Below are 19,615 nucleotides of genomic sequence, written 5' to 3'. Positions count from 1 at the left end.
GGGAATTTGGGGCAATGGGGTAATGGGGACAATGGGGGCAATGGGGGTAATCAGGGGCAATGAGGGTAATGGGGGGCAATGGGGGCAGTGGGGGTAATGGGGGACAATGGGGTAATGGGGGACAATGGGGGAAATGGGGGCAATGGGGTAATGAGGGGTAATGGGAGTAATGGAGGACAATGGGGGCAATGGGGGTAATCGGGGGCAATGGGGGTAATGGGGGCAATGAGGGCAATGGGGGCAATGGGGGTAATGTGGGGCAATGGGGTCAATGGGGGCAATGGGGATAATGAGGGGCAATGAGGGTAATGGGGGCAATGGGGGGCAATTGGGGAAAGGAAATAAGCATCTCGGGTTCCCCCCTAGACCAGGACCCTGGGCAAGACCCGGACATGGGGGTGTCCCCCCAACAAGATCCCCACCAGGTCTCAGGTGCCTCCATCCCTCCTGGACCCATTGGGTCCCTCGTGGACCCGGATGCTGGTCCCATGGGCCCCATTGGGGGGCCATACCCAGACCCCTGTGCCCCCCAATGGGTCCCAGCCCCCTGTGCCCCCCATGGGCGCCCCATTCCCACCACCACCCCCCATGACCACAGGGGCCCCTCTGTGGTCTCCAGTTCCTCCCCGGCAGCAGGAGCAGGAAGGACCCAGCATCCGGGTTCCCATTGGCCCCCGCGGCGCCGTGGGGCGCAGGCGCAGCACCCACAGCTTCCGCAGGCCCCACCCGGGCCCCACAGCGCTGCCGCCTGCACTGGGGGGGGTCCCGGGGCCCACGGACCCTCCCGGACATCATCGGGACAAGGTCGACTCCAGGAGGTGGGAAGGAGCCAACGGAGGTGGTGGCCCCATCGCCACCAGCTCCTGGGGGTTCCTGGACGGGAAGGATCCCCCCCCTTGCTGTAGGAGCCTCCTGAGGACTCATCTCCATCACTAGAAGTGGTCCCATCAGGATCCCATCTCCATCACTTCCTGCATAGACGTGGTCCCATCAGGATCCCATCTCCATTGGCTCCTCCATAGACGTGGTCCCATCAGGATCCCATCTCCATCACTTCCTGCATAGACGTGGTCCCATCAGAATCCCATCTCCATCACTTCCTGCATAGACGTGGTCCCATCAGGATCCCATCTCCATTGGCTCCTCCATAGACGTGGTCCCATCAGGATCCCATCTCCATCACTTCCTGCATAGACGTGGTCCCATCAGAATCCCATCTCCATCACTTCCTGCATAGACGTGGTCCCATCAGGATCCCATCTCCATCAGCTCCTCCACAGACACGGTCACATCAGGATCCCATCTCCATTGACACCCACCAGGACCCATCTCCATTGACACCCACCAGGACCCATCTCCATTGACATCAAATCAGGACCCATCTCCATTGACACCCACCAGGACCCATCTCCATTGACACCCACCAGGACCCATCTCCATTGACACCCACCAGGACCCATCTCCATTGACATCAAATCAGGACCCATCTCCACTGACACCCACCAGGACCCATCTCCATTGACACCCACCAGGACCCATCTCCATTGACATCCCACCAGGACCCATCTCCATTGACACCCACCAGGACCCATCTCCATTGACACCCAACCAGGACCCATCTCCATTGTCACCCACCAGGACCCATCTCCATTGACACCCCACCAGGACCCATCTCCATTGACACCCACCAGGACCCATCTCCATTGTCACCCACCAGGACCCATCTCCATTGACACCCAACCAGGACCCATCTCCACTGACACCCACCAGGACCCATCTCCATTGACACCCAACCAGGACCCATCTCCATTGACACCTACCAGGACCCATCTCCATTGACACCCAACCAGGACCCATCTCCACTGACACCCACCAGGACCCATCTCCACTGACACCCACCAGGACCCATCTCCATTGACACCCAACCAGGACCCATCTCCATTGACACCTACCAGGACCCATCTCCATTGACACCCAACCAGGACCCATCTCCATTGACACCTACCAGGACCCATCTCCATTGACACCCAACCAGGACCCATCTCCACTGACACCCACCAGGACCCATCTCCACTGACACCCACCAGGACCCATCTCCACTGACACCCACCAGGACCCATCTCCACTGACACCCACCAGGACCCATCTCCTCTCCAGCCAATGGAGACCTGGCGTCAATGTGCCCAGTGGCTGGTGGCCGCGCGGGTGCTGCCAGGGGGGCACCGGGCCAGCAGCGCCATGGGGCAGGTCTGGGACCTGGCCCAGGCCCTGAGGGACGGGGTCTTGCTCTGTCACCTCCTCAATGCCCTCCTGCCCCAGGCCGTGCCCCCCCGTGACATCTGCCCCCGGCCCCAGATGTCCCAGGTGAGACCAAAGGGGCGAGATTGCCCCCGGGGGGGTATTCGGGGTGGGAATTGCCCCAGGATGGGGTATGGGGGGGTGGTGACGCTGGTGTGAATGAGGGTGATGGCAATGGGGTGATGGGGATGAGAAGGGGGGTGATGGGGATGATGGGAGATGATGATGGAGGTGATGCTGGGGATGATGATGATGGTGACAACGGGGATGATGATGGATGAAGATGATAATGACGATGATGGTGGGTAGAGAACATGCGGTAGTGGTGGTGGTACCAGTGGATGATGCTGTAGACAGTGGAAGGGGTGGTGATGATGGTGATGATGGGGTGATGACGATGGAGGTGAAGATGGTGACAACGGGGTTGATGGTGGATGAAGATGATGATTATGGGTAGAGAACATGGGGTAATGGTGGTGGTACCAGTGGACAATGCTGTTGACAGTGGACGTGGTGACGATGACGGTGATGATGGGGTGATGATGATGGAGGTGATGCTAGAGTCAATGGGGATGATGATGATGGTGACAACAGGGATGATGGTGGATGAAGATGATGATGATGATGGTAGAGAACACGGGGTAATGGTGATGGAACCAGTAGACAATGCTGTTGACAGTGGGGAGGATGATGATGATGGTGATGAGGATGATGATGAGTGGTGATGAGGATGATGATGAGTGATGATGAGGAAGGTGATGCTGGTGCCAATGGGGATGATGACGACAGTGACAATAGGGTGGACGGTGATGATGATGGAAGGAGAACATGGGGATGATGGTGATGGTGATGATGATGATGCTGGAGGTGATGGTGATGATGATGGAGGAGATGCTGGTGCCAATGCTGCTGATCGTGCTGATAGGACTGAAGGGGATGATGATGATGATGATGAAGGTGACAATGGAGTTGATGGTGATGACAAGGATGATGGTGGTAATGGTGGCAGTGGGGGTGATGATGGCGGAGGTGATGATAATGATGATGGGGCAATGATGAGAGAGGTGATGCTGGTGCCAATGGACATGATGATGATGGTGTTGCTGGTGTTGCTGGTGCTGATGGAGCTGATGGAGCTGATGATGCTGATGGAGCTGATGGAGCTGATGGTGCTGATGGAGTTGATGGTGCTGATGGAGCTGATGGTGCTGATGGTGCTGATGGTGATGGAGCTGATGGTGCTGATGGTGCTGATGGTGCTGATGGTGCTGATGGTGCTGATGGAGCTGATGGAGCTGATGGAGCTGATGGTGCTGATGGTGCTGATGGTGCTGATGGTGCTGATGGAGCTGATGGAGCTGATGGTGCTGATGGTGCTGATGGTGCTGATGGAGCTGATGGAGCTGATGGTGCTGATGGTGCCAATGGGGGTGCCACCGAGTGCTGATGGTGCCGGTGCCACCACAGTTCCTGTGCCTGAGGAACATCCGCACCTTCCTGACCGCTTGTGCTGACAAGTTTGGGCTCCCGAAGCACCGGCTCTTCGGCGCCTTCGACCTCTTCGACGTCCGCGACTTCGGCAAGGTGGGACCCACACTTGTGGGGCAGAGCTTGGGAGGGAGCCGGGGGTCACGCTCCCCCTGGCCCCAACGGCCCCTCCATATCCGCAGGTCATTGAGACCCTCTCGACGCTCTCCTGGACCCCCATCGCCCAGAGCAAGGGCCTCACGTGAGTGGGGAGATCGGGGGGGGGGGGGGCATTCCCAACGGATCCGTCATCCGGGTCCTTGTTCCCTATGGATCCATCATCCGGGTTCCTCGTTCCTGACGGATCCAGGTCCTGGTTCCTGATGGATCCATCATCCAGGTCTCTGGTTCCCAATGGATCCATCATCTGGGTTACTGGTTCCCAACGGATCCATCATCTGGGTCCCTTGTTTCTGATGGATCCTGGTCCTGGTTCCTGATGGATCAGGGTCCTTAATCCTCATGGATATAAGTTCTGGTTCCCAATGGATCCATCATCTGGGTCCTGCTTCCTGATGGATCCATCATCTGGGTCCTGCTTCCTGATGGATCCAAGTTCAGGTTCCCAATGGATCCATCATCTGGGTCCTGGTTCCTGATGGATCCAAGTTCAGGTCCTGGTTCCTGGTGGATCCAGGTCCCAGTTCCCAGTGGAGCCAGGTCCTGGTTCCCAATGGATCCATCACCCAGGATGTGTCCCCCCACAGGCCCTTCCCCACCGGTGACTGTGTTGGGGACGAGGACATCTACAGCGGCCTCTCTGACCTCATTGAGTGAGTGGGGACAATGGGGGGCAACGGGTTGCAATGGGGGCAATGGGGGGGAATGGGGGCATTGGGGGGGTGTTGGGGCATTAAGAGTCATTTGAGGGGTGTCAAAGGGGGGGACTGGGAGGTATTTAGGGGGTACTGGGGGTCAATAGAGGGGTATTAGAGGGGTACCTGGGGGCATTAAGTGGTCCAAAGGGATATTAAGTAGGTATTTGGAGTTATTTAATGGGTAAATGGGGTATTAGGGGGGTATTGGGGGTATTTAAGGGGTAAATGGGATATTAGGAGGATATTGGGGTATTTAAGGGGTAAATGGGGTATTAGGAGGGTATTGGGGGTATTTAAGGGGTAAATGGGGTATTAGGAGGGTATTGGGGTATTTAAGGGGTAAATGGGGTATTAGGGGATATTGGGGGTATTTAATGGGTAAATGGGGTATTAGGAGGTGTTGGGGGTATTTAATGGGTAAATGGGGTATTTAAGGAGATATAGGGGGTATTTAATGGGTAAATGGGGTATTTAAGGGGCTATTGGGGGTATTTAATGGGTAAATGGGGTATTTAAGGGGCTATTGGGGGTATTTAATGGGTAAATGGGGTATTTAAGGGGATATTGGGGGAATTTAATGGGTAAATGGGGTATTTAAGGGGATATTGGGGGGTTTTAATGGGTAAATGGGTATTTAAGGGGATATTGGGGGTATTTAATGGGTAAATGGGGTATTTAAGGGGATATTGGGGGTATTTAATGGGCAAATGGGGTATTTAAGGGGATATTGGGGGTATTTAATGGGTAAATGGGGTATTTAAGGGGATATTGGGTTTATTTAATGGGTAAATGGGGTATTTAAGGGGATATTGGGTTTATTTAATGGGTAAATGGGGTATTTAAGGGGATATTGGGTTTATTTAATGGGTAAATGGGGTATTTAAGGGGATATTGGGTTTATTTAATGGGTAAATGGGGTATTTAAGGGGATATTGGGTTTATTTAATGGGTAAATGGGGTATTTAAGGGGATGTTGGGTTTATTGAATGGGTAAATGGGGTACTGGGGAGCCATTGGTGTCTCTGGGTGTCCCTGGGGGTCACGGTCCCCGCTGCCCCCCCCCCCCGCAGCGACACGGCGGAGGAGGACGATGACCTCTACGACTGCGTGGAGGCCGAGGGCGACGACGGCGACGACGTCTACGAGGACCTGATGCGAGCGGAGCCCCCCCCGGTGGGAGCCCAATGGGAGATCCCGGGGGCAAGGGGGGGCGGTAACCAGGGCATGGGGGGGACCCAACCACTGTTGGCTTCAATGGGGGGGGTTTCCTGTGTGTGTGTGTGTGTGCAGAAGGTGGAGGTGGATCGGAGGCTCTGCTGCCTCCAGGAGCTGAGGCTGACGGAGGAGAGGTACACGGAGACCTTGGAGGCCATCTGCCAGGTGGGATGAAGGGGTGGGATGTGGGGGTGTGGGGATATGGGGATATGGGGATATGGGGATATGGGGATATGGGGATATGGGGGATATGGGGGATATGGGGATATGGGGATATGGGGATATGGGGATATGGGGGATATGGGGATATGGGGGATATGGGGATATGGGGATATGGGGGATATGGGGATATGGGGATATGGGGGATATAGGGATATGGGGGATATGGGGGATATGGGGATATGGGGGATATGGGGATATGGGGGATATGGGGATATGGGGGATATGGGGATATGGGGATATGGGGGATATGGGGGATATGGGGGATATGGGGATATGGGGGATATGGGGATATGGGGATATGGGGGATATGGGGATATGGGGATATGGGGGATATGGGGATATGGGGATATGGGGGATATGGGGGATATGGGGGATATGGGGATATGGGGGATATGGGGATATGGGGGATATGGGGGATATGGGGATATGGGGGATATGGGGATATGGGGATATGGGGGATATGGGGATATGGGGGATATGGGGATATGGGGATATGGGGGTTATGGGGATATGGGGATATGGGGGTTATGGGGATATGGGGATATGGGGGATATGGGGGATATGGGGATATGGGGGATATGGGGGATATGGAGGACATGAGGATATGGGGGATATGGGGATATGGGGGATATGGGGATATGGGGGATATGGGGGATATGGGGGATATGGGGATATGGGGGATATGGGGATATGGGGGATATGGGGGATATGGGGATATGGGGGATATGGGGGATATGGGGATATGGGGGATATGAGGATATGGGGATATGGGGGATATGGGAATATGGGGGATATGGGGGATATGGGGATATGGGGGATATGGAGGATACGGGGATATAGGGGATATGGGGATATGGGGGATATGGGGATATGGGGGATAAGGGAGATATGGGGGATATGGGGGATATGGAGGATACGGGGATATGGGGGATATGGGGATATGGGGGATATGGGGGATATGGGGATATGGGGGATATGGGGATATGGGGATATGGGGGATATGGGGATATGGGGATATGGGGGATATGGGGGATATGGGGATATGGGGGATATGGGGATATGGGGATATGGGGGATATGGGGATATGGGGGATATGGGGGATATGGGGATATGGGGGATATGGGGATATGGGGGATATGGGGATATGGGGATATGGGGGATATGGGGATATGGGGATATGGGGGATATGGGGATATGGGGATATGGGGGATATGGGGGATATGGGGATATGGGGGATATGGGGATATGGGGATATGGGGATATGGGGGATATGGGGATATGGGGATATGGGGTTATGGGGATATGGGGGATATGGGGATATGGGGATATGGGGGATATGGGGATATGGGGATATGGGGGATATAGGGATATGGGGGATATGGGGGATATGGAGATATGGGGGATATGGGGATATGGGGATATGGGGATATGGGGGATAAGGGAGATATGGGGGATATGGGGGATATGGAGGATATGGGGATATGGGGGATATGGGGATATGGGGATATGGGGGATATGGGGATATGGGGGATATGGGGGATATGGGGGATGGGTGTATGGGGATGGGATATGGGGGATATGGGGGATATGGGGGATATGGGTGGGGTGGGGATATGGGGGATATGGGGGATATGGGGATATGGGGGATATGGGGATATGGGGATATGGGGGATATGGGGATATGGGGATATGGGGGATATGGGGGATATGGGGGATATGGGGGATATGGGGGATATGGGGGATATGGGGGATATGGGGATATGGGGGATATGGGGATATGGGGATATGGGGGATATGGGGGATAGGGGGATATGGGGGATATGGGGGATATGGGGGATATGGGGATATGGGGATATGGGGGATATGGGGGATATGGGGGATATGGGGGATATGGGGGATATGGGGGATATGGGGATATGGGGGATATGGGGTTTGGGGATATGGGGGATATGGGAGGATATGGGGGATATGGGGATATGGGGGATATGGGGGATATGGGGGATATGGGGGATATGGGGGATATGGGGGATATGGGATATGGGGGATATGGGGGATATGGGGATATGGGGGATATGGGGGATATGGGGGATATGGGGGATATGGGGATATGGGGGATATGGGGATATGGGGGATATGGGGGATATGGGGATATGGGGGATATGGGGGATATGGGGGATAGGGGGATATGGGGATATGGGGATATGGGGATATGGGGGATATGGGGGATAGGGGGATATGGGGATATGGGGGATATGGGGGATATGGGGATATGGGGGATATGGGGATATGGGGATATGGGGGATATGGGGATATGGGGGATATGGGGGATATGGGGGATATGGGGATATGGGGGATATGGGGGATAGGGGATATGGGGGATATGGGGATATGGGGGATATGGGGGATATGGGGGATAGGGGGATATGGGGGATATGGGGATGTGATGGGCTATGGGGGGACACGGGGCCCATTGAGGACACTGGGGGCACTTGAGGCTGGAGGTGCAGGGACCCAGGGCACTGGGCAGGTCCCCCCCAGTGCTCCCAGTGCTCCCAGTGACCCCAGTTCCCCCCCCCACCCCAGCACTTCCTGCGGCCGCTGCGGCACTTCCTTCAGCCCCAGGACCTGGAGAGCATCTTCATCAACATCGAGGTGAGCCCCATTGAGACCCCACTGAGCCTCATTGAGCCTCATTGCCCCCCATTGAGCCCCATTGCCCTCCACCGAGATCCATTGCCCCTCATTGAGCGCTATTGCCACCACTGCATCCCATTGAGACCCCATTGTTCCCCACTGAGCCCCTATTGAGACCCCATGGACCCCATTGCCACCCATTGAGCCCCATTGCCCTCCATTGATCCCCATTGACCCTCATTGAGTCCCCATTGCCCCCCATTGATCCCCATTGCCCCCCACTGACCCCCATTGACCCCCATTGGTCCCCATTGGCCCCACTGACCCCCATTGATCCCCATTGACCCTCATTGAGTCCCCATTGACCCCCATTGATTCCCATTGCTCCCCATTGATCCCCATTGACCCCCATTGCCCCCCACTGATCCCCATTGACCCCCATTGCTCCCCATTGACCCCCATTGATCCCCATTGCTCCCCATTGACCCCCATTGCCCCCCATTGACCCCCATTGACCTCCATTGATCCCCATTGACCCCCATTGATCCCCATTCCTCCCCATTGATCCCCATTGACCCCCATTGCCCCCCACTGACCCCCATTGACCCCCATTGCTCCCCATTGGCCCCCATTGATCCCCATTGCTCCCCATTGACCCCCATTGCCCCCCACTGACCCCCATTGACCCCCATTGCTCCCCATTGACCCCCATTGATCCCCATTGATCCCCATTGCCCCCCACTGACCCCCATTGACCCCCATTGCTCCCCATTGCCCCCTGCCCCACAGGAGCTGCTGCAGCTGCACCGGCTCTTCCTGGGGGAGCTGCGGGAGGCACTTGGGGGGCCCGGGGGGAGCCGAGGGCTGCCCCCCCTCTTCCTGGCCTACAAGGAGAGGTGAGGGGCAATGGGGGCAATGGGGGCAATGGGGGTGATGGGGGCAATGGGGGGCAACGGGGGTAATGGGGGACCCAGACAGGTTCTGGGGGGACAGTTTGGGTGCATCTGAGTGGGGGTTTGGCTCCATTTGCGTCCATTTGGGTGGGTTTTGGGTCCATTCGGGTGGGGTTTGGGTCCATTTGAGTCCATTTGTGTCCATTTGGGTGGGTTTTGGGTCCATTTGGGTGGGTTTTGGGTCCATTTGAGTGGGTTTTGAGTCCATTTAAGTCCATTTGTGTCCATTTGGGTGGGGTTTGGGTCCATTTGGGTGGGTTTTGGGTCCATTTGAGTGGGTTTTGAGTCCATTTAAGTCCATTTGTGTCCATTTGGGTGGGTTTTGGGTCCATTTGGGTGGGTTTTGGGTCCATTTGAGTGGGTTTTGAGTCCATTTAAGTCCATTTGTGTCCATTTGGGTGGGTTTTGGGTCCATTTGGGTGGGTTTTGGGTCCATTTGAGTGGGTTTTGAGTCCATTTAAGTCCATTTGTGTCCATTTGGGTGGGTTTTGGGTCCATTTGGGTGGGTTTTGGGTCCATTTGGGTGGGGTTTGGGTCCATTTGAGTGGGTTTTGAGTCCATTTAAGTCCATTTGTGTCCATTTGGGTGGGTTTTGGGTCCATTTGGGTGGGTTTTGGGTCCATTTAAGTCCATTTGGGTCCGTTTGTGTCCATTTGGGTGCTGTTGGCCGCTCTCCCCCCACAGGTTCCTGCTCTATGGCCGCTACTGCAGCCAAGTGGAAGCGGCCGCGCGGCGCCTGGAGCATCTCTCCTCCAGCACCGACCTGCACATGAAGCTGCAGGTGGGGCACGGGACCCCATAGAGACCCATAGAGACCATAGAGACCATAGAGACCATAGAGACCCATGGACACCATAGAGACCCATAGAGACCATAGAGACCCATAGAGACCATAGAGACCCATAGAGACCCATAGAGACCATAGAGACCATAGAGACCCATGGACACCATAGAGACCCATGGACACCATAGAGACCCATAGAGACCATAGAGACCCATAGAGACCAATGGACACCATAGAGACCCATAGAGACCATAGAGACCCATAGAGACCCATAGAGACCATAGAGACCCATAGAGACCATAGAGACCCATAGAGATCCCATAGAGACCATAGAGACCACAAGGACCCATAGGGACCATAGAGACTCATAGAGACCATAGAGACCACAGGGACCCATAGGGACCATAGAGGCCCATAGAGACCATAGAGACCATAGAGACCATAGAGACCCATAGAGACCCCATACAGACGATAGAGACTCCATAGAGACCCATAGAGACCACAGGGACCCATAGAGACCCATAGAGACCACAGGGACCCATAGGCACCATAGAGACTCATAGAGACCATAGAGACCACAGGGACCCATAGGGACCATAGAGGCCCATAGAGACCATAGAGACCACAGGGACCCATAGAGACCCCATACAGACGATAGAGACTCCATAGAGACCCATAGAGTCCCATAGAGACCATAGACACCCATAGACACCATTGACACCCATAGACATCCATAGAAACCCACAGACACCCATAGACACCCACTGACACCCAATGACACCGATTGGCACCATAGACACCCATAGACACCCATAGCCCCCATAGACACCCATGGACCCCATAGACCCTATAGAACCCTCCCAGCACCTCCCATGTCCTCCCATCCCTCACATCCCCCATGTCCCCATCCTCCTCCAGCCCCCTGTGACCCCAAACCCCCCAGACCCCCCAAATCCCTACAGCCCCCATTGCCTCCCATTGACCCCCATGTCCCCTGTGACCCCCATGTCCCTGTGACCCCCAGGAGTGCTCCCAACGAGCCAACAATGGGCGCTTCTCCCTCCGGGACCTGCTGATGGTGCCAATGCAGCGGGTGCTCAAGTACCACCTCCTGCTGCAGGTGTGACCATGGGGGCAATGGGGATAATGGGGGTAGTGGGGGTAATGGGGGCAATGGGGATAATGGGGGTAATGGGGGCAATGGGGGTAATGGGGGTAATAGGGGTAATGGGGGCAATGGGGGCAATGGGGGTAATGGGGGTAATGGGGGCAATGGGGGCAATGGGGGTAATGGGGGTGATGGGGGCAATGGGGGTAATGGGGGCAATGGGGCAATGGGGGCAATGGGGGTAATGGGGGTGATGGGGGCAATGGGGGTAATGGGGGCAATGGGGGCAATGGGGTAATGGGGGCAATGGGGGCAATGGGGTAATGGGGGTAATGGGGGCAATGGGGGCAATGGGGATAATGGGGGTAATGGGGGTAATGGGGGTAATGGGGATAATGGGGGCAATGGGGATAATGGGGGCAATGGTGGTAATGGGGGCAATGGGGCAATGGAGGTAATGGGGGTAATGGAGGTAATGGGGATAATGGGGGTAATGGGGGCAATGGGGGCAATGGGGGTAATGGGGGCAATGAGGGGTAATGGGGGTAATGGGGGCAATGGGGATAATGGGGGCAATGGGGGCAATGGGGGCAATGGGGGTAATGGGGGCAATGAGGGGTAATGGGGGTAATGGGGGCAATGGGGGTAATGGGGTAATGGGGGTAATGGAGGGTAATGGGGCAATGGGGGTAATGGGGGTAATGGGGGCAATGGGGGTAATGGGGGTGATGGGGGCAATGGGGGGCAACGGGGGTAATGGGGGGTAATGGGGATAATGGGGGCAATGGGGGTAATGGGGGCAATGGGGGCAATGGGGGTAATGGGGTAATGGGGGTAATGGGGGGCAATGGGGGTAATGGGGGCAATGGGGGCAATGGGGTAATGGGGGCAATGGCGGTAATGGGGGTAATGGGGGATAATGGGGGATAATGGGGGTAATGGGGGTAATGGGGGGTAATGGGGGTAATGGGGGTAATGGGGGATAATGGGGGTAATGGGGGTAATGGGGGGTAATGGGGGCAATGGGGGTAATGGGGGATAATGGGGGTAATGGGGGTAATGGGGGGCAATGGGGGTAATGGGGGCAATGGGGGTAATGGGGTAATGGGGGCAATGGCGGTAATGGGGGTAATGGGGGATAATGGGGGATAATGGGGGTAATGGGGGTAATGGGGGGTAATGGGGGTAATGGGGGTAATGGGGGATAATGGGGGTAATGGGGGTAATGGGGGGTAATGGGGGCAATGGGTATAATGGGGTTAATGGGGCAATGGGGTTAATGGGGGCAATGGGGGTAATGGGTGTAATGATGCAATGGGGGTAATGGGGGATAATGGGGATAATGGGAGGTAATGGGGGTAATGGGAGCAACGGGGGTCATCAAGGCTCCCCGGCGCACCCTTGGGTCCATCCCTATGGGGTATCCATGGGTCCCTTGGGGAGGGGGGACCCCGATTCCCACCGAGGCGTTTCCCTGGGATCCCTTTGGGATTGCTTTGGGATGGGGGGGGGGGCCCATTCCTGACCCCTCATCCCGGCCCCATAGGAGCTGGTGAAGTTGACCCCGGACCCAGCCGAGAGGGAGAGGCTGAGGGTGGCCCTGGATGCCATGAGAGTGGGTCTGGGGGGGTCCTATGGGGACCTATGGGGGGTTTGGGGGTCCCAATGGGGTCTTGGGGGGTCCTGAGGGGGTCTTGGGGGGTCCCAATGGGGTCTTGGGGGGTCCTGAGGGGGTCTTGGGGGGTCCCAATGGGGTCTTGGGGGGGCCTGAGGGAGTCTTGGGGGGACCCAATGGGGTCTTGGGGGGGCCTGAGGGAGTCTTGGGGGGACCCAATGGGGTCTTGGGGGGTCCTGAGGGGGTCTTGGGGGGTCCCAATGGGGTCTTGGGGGGGCCTGAGGGAGTCTTGGGGGTCCCAATGGGGTCTTGGGGGGTCCCAATGGGGTCTTGGGGGGGTCCTGATGGGGTCTTGGGGGTCCCAATGGGGTCTTGGGGGGTCCTGAGGGGGTCTTGGGGGTCCCAATGGGGTCTTGGGGGGTCCTGAGGGGGTCTTGGGGGTCCCAATGGGGTCTTGGGGGGTCCTGAGGGGGTCTTGGGGGGTCCTGAGGGGGTCTTGGGGGGGCCTGAGGGGGTCTTGGGGGTCCCAATGGGGTCTTGGGGGGTCCCAATGGGGTCTTGGGGGGTCCTGAGGGGGTCATGGGGGGTCCTGAGGGGGTCTTGGGGGTCCCAATGGGGTCTTGGGGGGTCCTGATGGGGTCTTGGGGGTCCCAATGGGGTCTTGGGGGGTCCTGAGGGGGTCTTGGGGGGTCCTGATGGGGTCTTGGGGGGTCCTGAGGGGGTCTTGGGGGTCCCAATGGGGTCTTGGGGGGTCCTGAGGGGGTCATGGGGGGTCCTGAGGGGGTCTTGGGGGGTCCCAATGGGGTCTTGGGGGGTCCTGAGGGGGTCATGGGGGGTCCTGAGGGGGTCTTGGGGGTCCCAATGGGGTCTTGGGGGGTCCCAATGGGGTCTTGGGGGGGCCTGAGGGAGTCTTGGGGGTCCCAATGGGGTCTTGGGGGGTCCCAATGGGGTCTTGGGGGGGTCCTGATGGGGTCTTGGGGGTCCCAATGGGGTCTTGGGGGGTCCTGAGGGGGTCTTGGGGGTCCCAATGGGGTCTTGGGGGGTCCTGAGGGGGTCTTGGGGGTCCCAATGGGGTCTTGGGGGGTCCTGATGGGGTCTTGGGGGTCCCAATGGGGTCTTGGGGGGTCCTGAGGGGGTCTTGGGGGTCCCAATGGGGTCTTGGGGGGTCCTGAGGGGGTCTTGGGGGTCCCAATGGGGTCTTGGGGGGTCCTGAGGGGGTCTTGGGGGTCCCAATGGGGTCTTGGGGGGTCCTGAGGGGGTCTTGGGGGACCCAATGGGGTCTTGGGGGGTCCTGAGGGGGTCTTGGGGGTCCCAATGGGGTCTTGGGGGGGTCCTGATGGGGTCTTGGGGGGACCCAATGGGGTCTTGGGGGTCCCAATGGGGTCCTTTGGGGGGTCTTGGGGGGCTCCTATTGAGTTTTGGGGTACCCGGAGAGATGCTGGGACAAATGTGGGGGGGATTGGGGGGTTCCAATGGGGTGCTTTGGGGTACTTGTGCGTCTGGGGGGTTACTTGTGGGTCTGGGGGGGGGTGTCCCTGACGCTGCCCCCCCAGGACCTGGCTCAATGCGTGAACGAGGTGAAACGGGACAACGAGACCCTGAAGCAGCTCACCAGCGTCCAGCTTTGCCTCCATAACATGGTGGGGACCCCCCCAGGCCCAACCCCACCTCAACACCCCACAGCACCCCACAACCACCCCCATGACCCCACCACCCCACCCCCCCCCCAGCCGCAGTCCCTGGCACAGTTTGGGCGCCCCAAGATCGATGGAGAACTGAAGGTGTCGAGCACGGAGCGGAGATCCAAGGTGGACAGGTAGGAAGGGATGAGGGACACCAAGGGGACACCACGTACCCCATACCCCATACCCCATATCCCATATCCCATATCCCATACCCCATATCCCATATCCGATACCCCATATCCCATACCCCATATCCCATATCCCATATCCCATACCCCATACCCCATATCCCATACCCCATATCCCATATCCCATACCCCATATCCCATACCCCATATCCCATATCCCATATCCCATATCCCATATCCCATATCCGATACCCCATATCCCATACCCCATATCCCATATCCCATATCCCATACCCCATACCCCATATCCCATACCCCATATCCCATATCCCATATCCCATATCCCATACCCCATACCCCATATCCCATATCCGATACCCCATATCCCATACCCCATATCCCATATCCCATATCCCATATCCCATACCCCATACCCCATACCCCATATCCCATATCCGATACCCCATATCCCATACCCCATATCCCATATCCCATATCCCATATCCCATACCCCATACCCCATACCCCATATCCCATATCCGATACCCCATATCCCATACCCCATATCCCATATCCCATATCCCATATCCCATACCCCATACCCCATACCCCATATCCCATATCCGATACCCCATATCCCATACCCCATATCCCATATCCCATATCCCATACCCCATACCCCATATCCCATATCCGATACCCCATATCCCATATCCCATATCCCATACCCCATATCCCATATCCCATACCCCATACCCCATATCCCATATCCCATACCCCATATCCCATACCCCATATCCCATACCCCATATCCCATATCCCATATCCCATACCCCATATCCCATATCCCATACCCCATACCCCATATCCCATATCCGATACCCCATATCCCATACCCCATATCCCATATCCCATACCCCATACCCCATATCCCATATCCGATACCCCATACCCCATACCCCATACCCCATATCCCATATCCCATATCCCATATCCCATACCCCATACCCCATACCCCATACCCCATACCCCATATCCCATATCCCATACCCCATACCCCATATCCCATATCCGATACCCCATATCCCATACCCCATATCCCATATCCCATATCCCATATCCCATACCCCATACCCCATACCCCATATCCCATATCCGATACCCCATATCCCATACCCCATATCCCATATCCCATATCCCATACCCCATACCCCATATCCCATATCCGATACCCCATATACCATACCCCATATCCCATATCCCATATCCCATATCCCATACCCCATACCCCATATCCCATATCCGATACCCCATATCCCATACCCCATATCCCATATCCCATATCCCATATCCCATACCCCATACCCCATACCCCATATCCCATATCCGATACCCCATATCCCATACCCCATATCCCATATCCCATATCCCATACCCCATACCCCATATCCCATATCCGATACCCCATATCCCATATCCCATACCCCATATCCCATATCCCATACCCCATACCCCATATCCCATAACCCATACCCCATATCCCATACCCCATATCCCATACCCCATATCCCATATCCCATATCCCATACCCCATATCCCATATCCCATACCCCATACCCCATATCCCATATCCGATACCCCATATCCCATACCCCATACCCCATACCCCATACCCCATATCCCATATCCGATACCCCATATCCCATACCCCATATCCCATATCCCATATCCCATATCCCATACCCCATACCCCATATCCCATATCCCATATCCCATACCCCATACCCCATATCCCATATCCGATACCCCATATCCCATACCCCATATCCCATATCCCATATCCCATACCCCATACCCCATATCCCATATCCGATACCCCATATCCCATATCCCATATCCCATACCCCATATCCCATATCCCATACCCCATACCCCATATCCCATATCCCATACCCCATATCCCATACCCCATATCCCATATCCCATATCCCATACCCCATATCCCATATCCCATACCCCATACCCCATATCCCATATCCGATACCCCATATCCCATACCCCATATCCCATATCCCATACCCCATACCCCATATCCCATATCCGATACCCCATACCCCATACCCCATATCCCATATCCCATATCCCATATCCCATACCCCATACCCCATACCCCATACCCCATATCCCATACCCCATATCCCATACCCCATACCCCATATCCCATACCCCATACCCCATATCCCATACCCCATACCCCATACCCCATATCCCATACCCCATACCCCATATCCCATATCCCATACCCCATATCCCATACCCCATACCCCATACCCCATATCCCATATCCCATACCCCATACCCCATATCCCATACCCCATACCCCATATCCCATACCCCATGCCCCATACCCCATATCCCATATCCCATACCCCATATCCCATACCCCATATCCCATATCCCATACCCCATACCCCATACCCCATATCCCATATCCCATATCCCATACCCCATACCCCATACTCCATATCCCATATCCCATACCCCATACCCCATATCCCATACCCCATATCCCATACCCCATACCCCATATCCCATACCCCATATCCCATATCCCATACCCCATACCCCATACCCCATATCCCATACCCCATATCCCATATCCCATACCCCATACCCCATACCCCATATCCCGTACCCCATACTCCATACCCCATATCCCATACCCCATACCCCATACCCCATATCCCATACCCCATACCCCATATCCCATACCCCATACCCCATATCCCATACCCCATGTCCCATACCCCATATCCCATACCCCATATCCCATATCCCATATCCCATACCCCATATCCCATACCCCATATCCCATATCCGATACCCCATATCCCATATCCCATACCCCATACCCCATATCCCATACCCCATATCCCATACCCCATACCCCATATCCCATACCCCATATCCCATACCCCATATCCCATACCCCATACCCCATATCCCATACCCCATATCCCATATCCCATACCCCATACCCCATATCCCATACCCCATACCCCATATCCCATACCCCATGCCCCATACCCCATACCCCATATCCCATATCCCATACCCCATATCCCATACCCCATATCCCATATCCCATACCCCATACCCCATACCCCATATCCCATACCCCATACCCCATATCCCGTACCCCATATCCCATATCCCATATCCCATACCCCATACCCCATATCCCATACCCCATATCCCATATCCCATACCCCATACCCCATACCCCATATCCCATACCCCATACCCCATATCCCATACCCCATATCCCATATCCCATACCCCATACCCCATACCCCATATCCCATATCCCATACCCCATACCCCATATCCCATATCCCATACCCCATATCCCATACCCCATATCCCATACCCCATATCCCATATCCCGTACCCCATATCCCATATCCCATATCCCATATCCCATACCCCATACCCCATATCCCATACCCCATATCCCATACCCCATACCCCATATCCCATACCCCATATCCCATACCCCATATCCCATACCCCATACCCCATATCCCATACCCCATATCCCATATCCCATACCCCATACCCCATATCCCATACCCCATATCCCATATCCCGTACCCCATATCCCATATCCCATACCCCATACCCCATACCCCATATCCCATATCCGATACCCCATATCCCATACCCCATATCCCATATCCCATATCCCATATCCCATACCCCATACCCCATATCCCATATCCGATACCCCATATCCCATACCCCGTACCCCATACCCCATACCCCATATCCCATATCCCATATCCCATACCCCATATCCCATACCCCATACCCCATACCCCATATCCCATATCCCATACCCCATACCCCATACCCCATACCCCATATCCCATACCCCATACCCCATACCCCATACCCCATATCCCATATCCCATACCCCATACCCCATATCCCATACCCCATACCCCATACCCCATATCCCATACCCCATACCCCATACCCCATACCCCATATCCCATACCCCATACCCCATATTCCAGGTACGGATTCCTCCTGGACAAGGCTCTCATCATCTGCAAGCGCCGGGGAGACTCCTACGAGGCCAAGGACGTCGTGGACCTGCAGAGCCACCAAGTGCGGGATGGGGGCATCAGCGCCCGCGATGGCAAGAAGGTACCTGGATCCCAACGGATCCCAGGGTCCATGTCCAGGGGGATCCCGAGCAGCCAGGTCTGGTGGATCCCCGGATCCATGTCCATGGTGGACTCCAGCATCCATGTCCTTGATGTACCAAGGGTCCATGTCCATAATGTACACATGGAAGCCTGGACATGGTCACCATTGATGCCTCAGTGATGTCTTCAGTAATGTCCCAGTGATGCTCCAGTGATGTCCCCATTGATGCCCCAGTGATGTCCCCGTTGATGTCCTCACTGATGCCCCCATTGATGCCCCATTGATGCCTCAGTGATGTCCCCATTGGTGCCTCAGTGATGTCCCCATTGATGTCCCCAGTGGTGTCCCCATTGATGTCCCCTGTGATGTCCCCACTGATGCCCCAGTGATGTCCCCACTGATGTCCTCATTGA

General features: G+C 55.8%; 1 protein-coding gene across 1 annotated transcript in view; it reads left to right on the top strand.

Moving 5' to 3' along the window:
* Positions 1 to 2,160: 2,160 nt before the first annotated feature.
* The window catches only part of VAV1 (vav guanine nucleotide exchange factor 1), a gene marked incomplete at its 5' end in the record, with an annotated part of 34,250 nt that continues 16,795 nt past the window's right edge, over positions 2,161 to 19,615 (top strand). Inside the window, 14 exons of the mRNA XM_080636150.1 lie at positions 2,161 to 2,364; positions 3,766 to 3,882; positions 3,969 to 4,027; positions 4,533 to 4,598; positions 5,714 to 5,816; positions 5,934 to 6,023; positions 8,664 to 8,732; positions 9,504 to 9,610; positions 10,352 to 10,448; positions 11,476 to 11,571; positions 13,106 to 13,174; positions 14,728 to 14,814; positions 14,905 to 14,990; positions 19,067 to 19,199. Coding sequence (XP_080492276.1) covers positions 2,161 to 2,364; positions 3,766 to 3,882; positions 3,969 to 4,027; positions 4,533 to 4,598; positions 5,714 to 5,816; positions 5,934 to 6,023; positions 8,664 to 8,732; positions 9,504 to 9,610; positions 10,352 to 10,448; positions 11,476 to 11,571; positions 13,106 to 13,174; positions 14,728 to 14,814; positions 14,905 to 14,990; positions 19,067 to 19,199 — 1,383 coding nt within the window. The remainder of the gene's footprint in view (positions 2,365 to 3,765; positions 3,883 to 3,968; positions 4,028 to 4,532; positions 4,599 to 5,713; positions 5,817 to 5,933; positions 6,024 to 8,663; positions 8,733 to 9,503; positions 9,611 to 10,351; positions 10,449 to 11,475; positions 11,572 to 13,105; positions 13,175 to 14,727; positions 14,815 to 14,904; positions 14,991 to 19,066; positions 19,200 to 19,615) is intronic.

The sequence above is a fragment of the Psittacula echo genome (assembly GCF_963264785.1).
Source record: "Psittacula echo genome assembly, chromosome: 30".
In the NCBI taxonomy this organism is placed as follows: domain Eukaryota; kingdom Metazoa; phylum Chordata; class Aves; order Psittaciformes; family Psittacidae; genus Psittacula; species Psittacula echo.
This window is presented reverse-complemented; position numbering and strand designations above follow the sequence as displayed.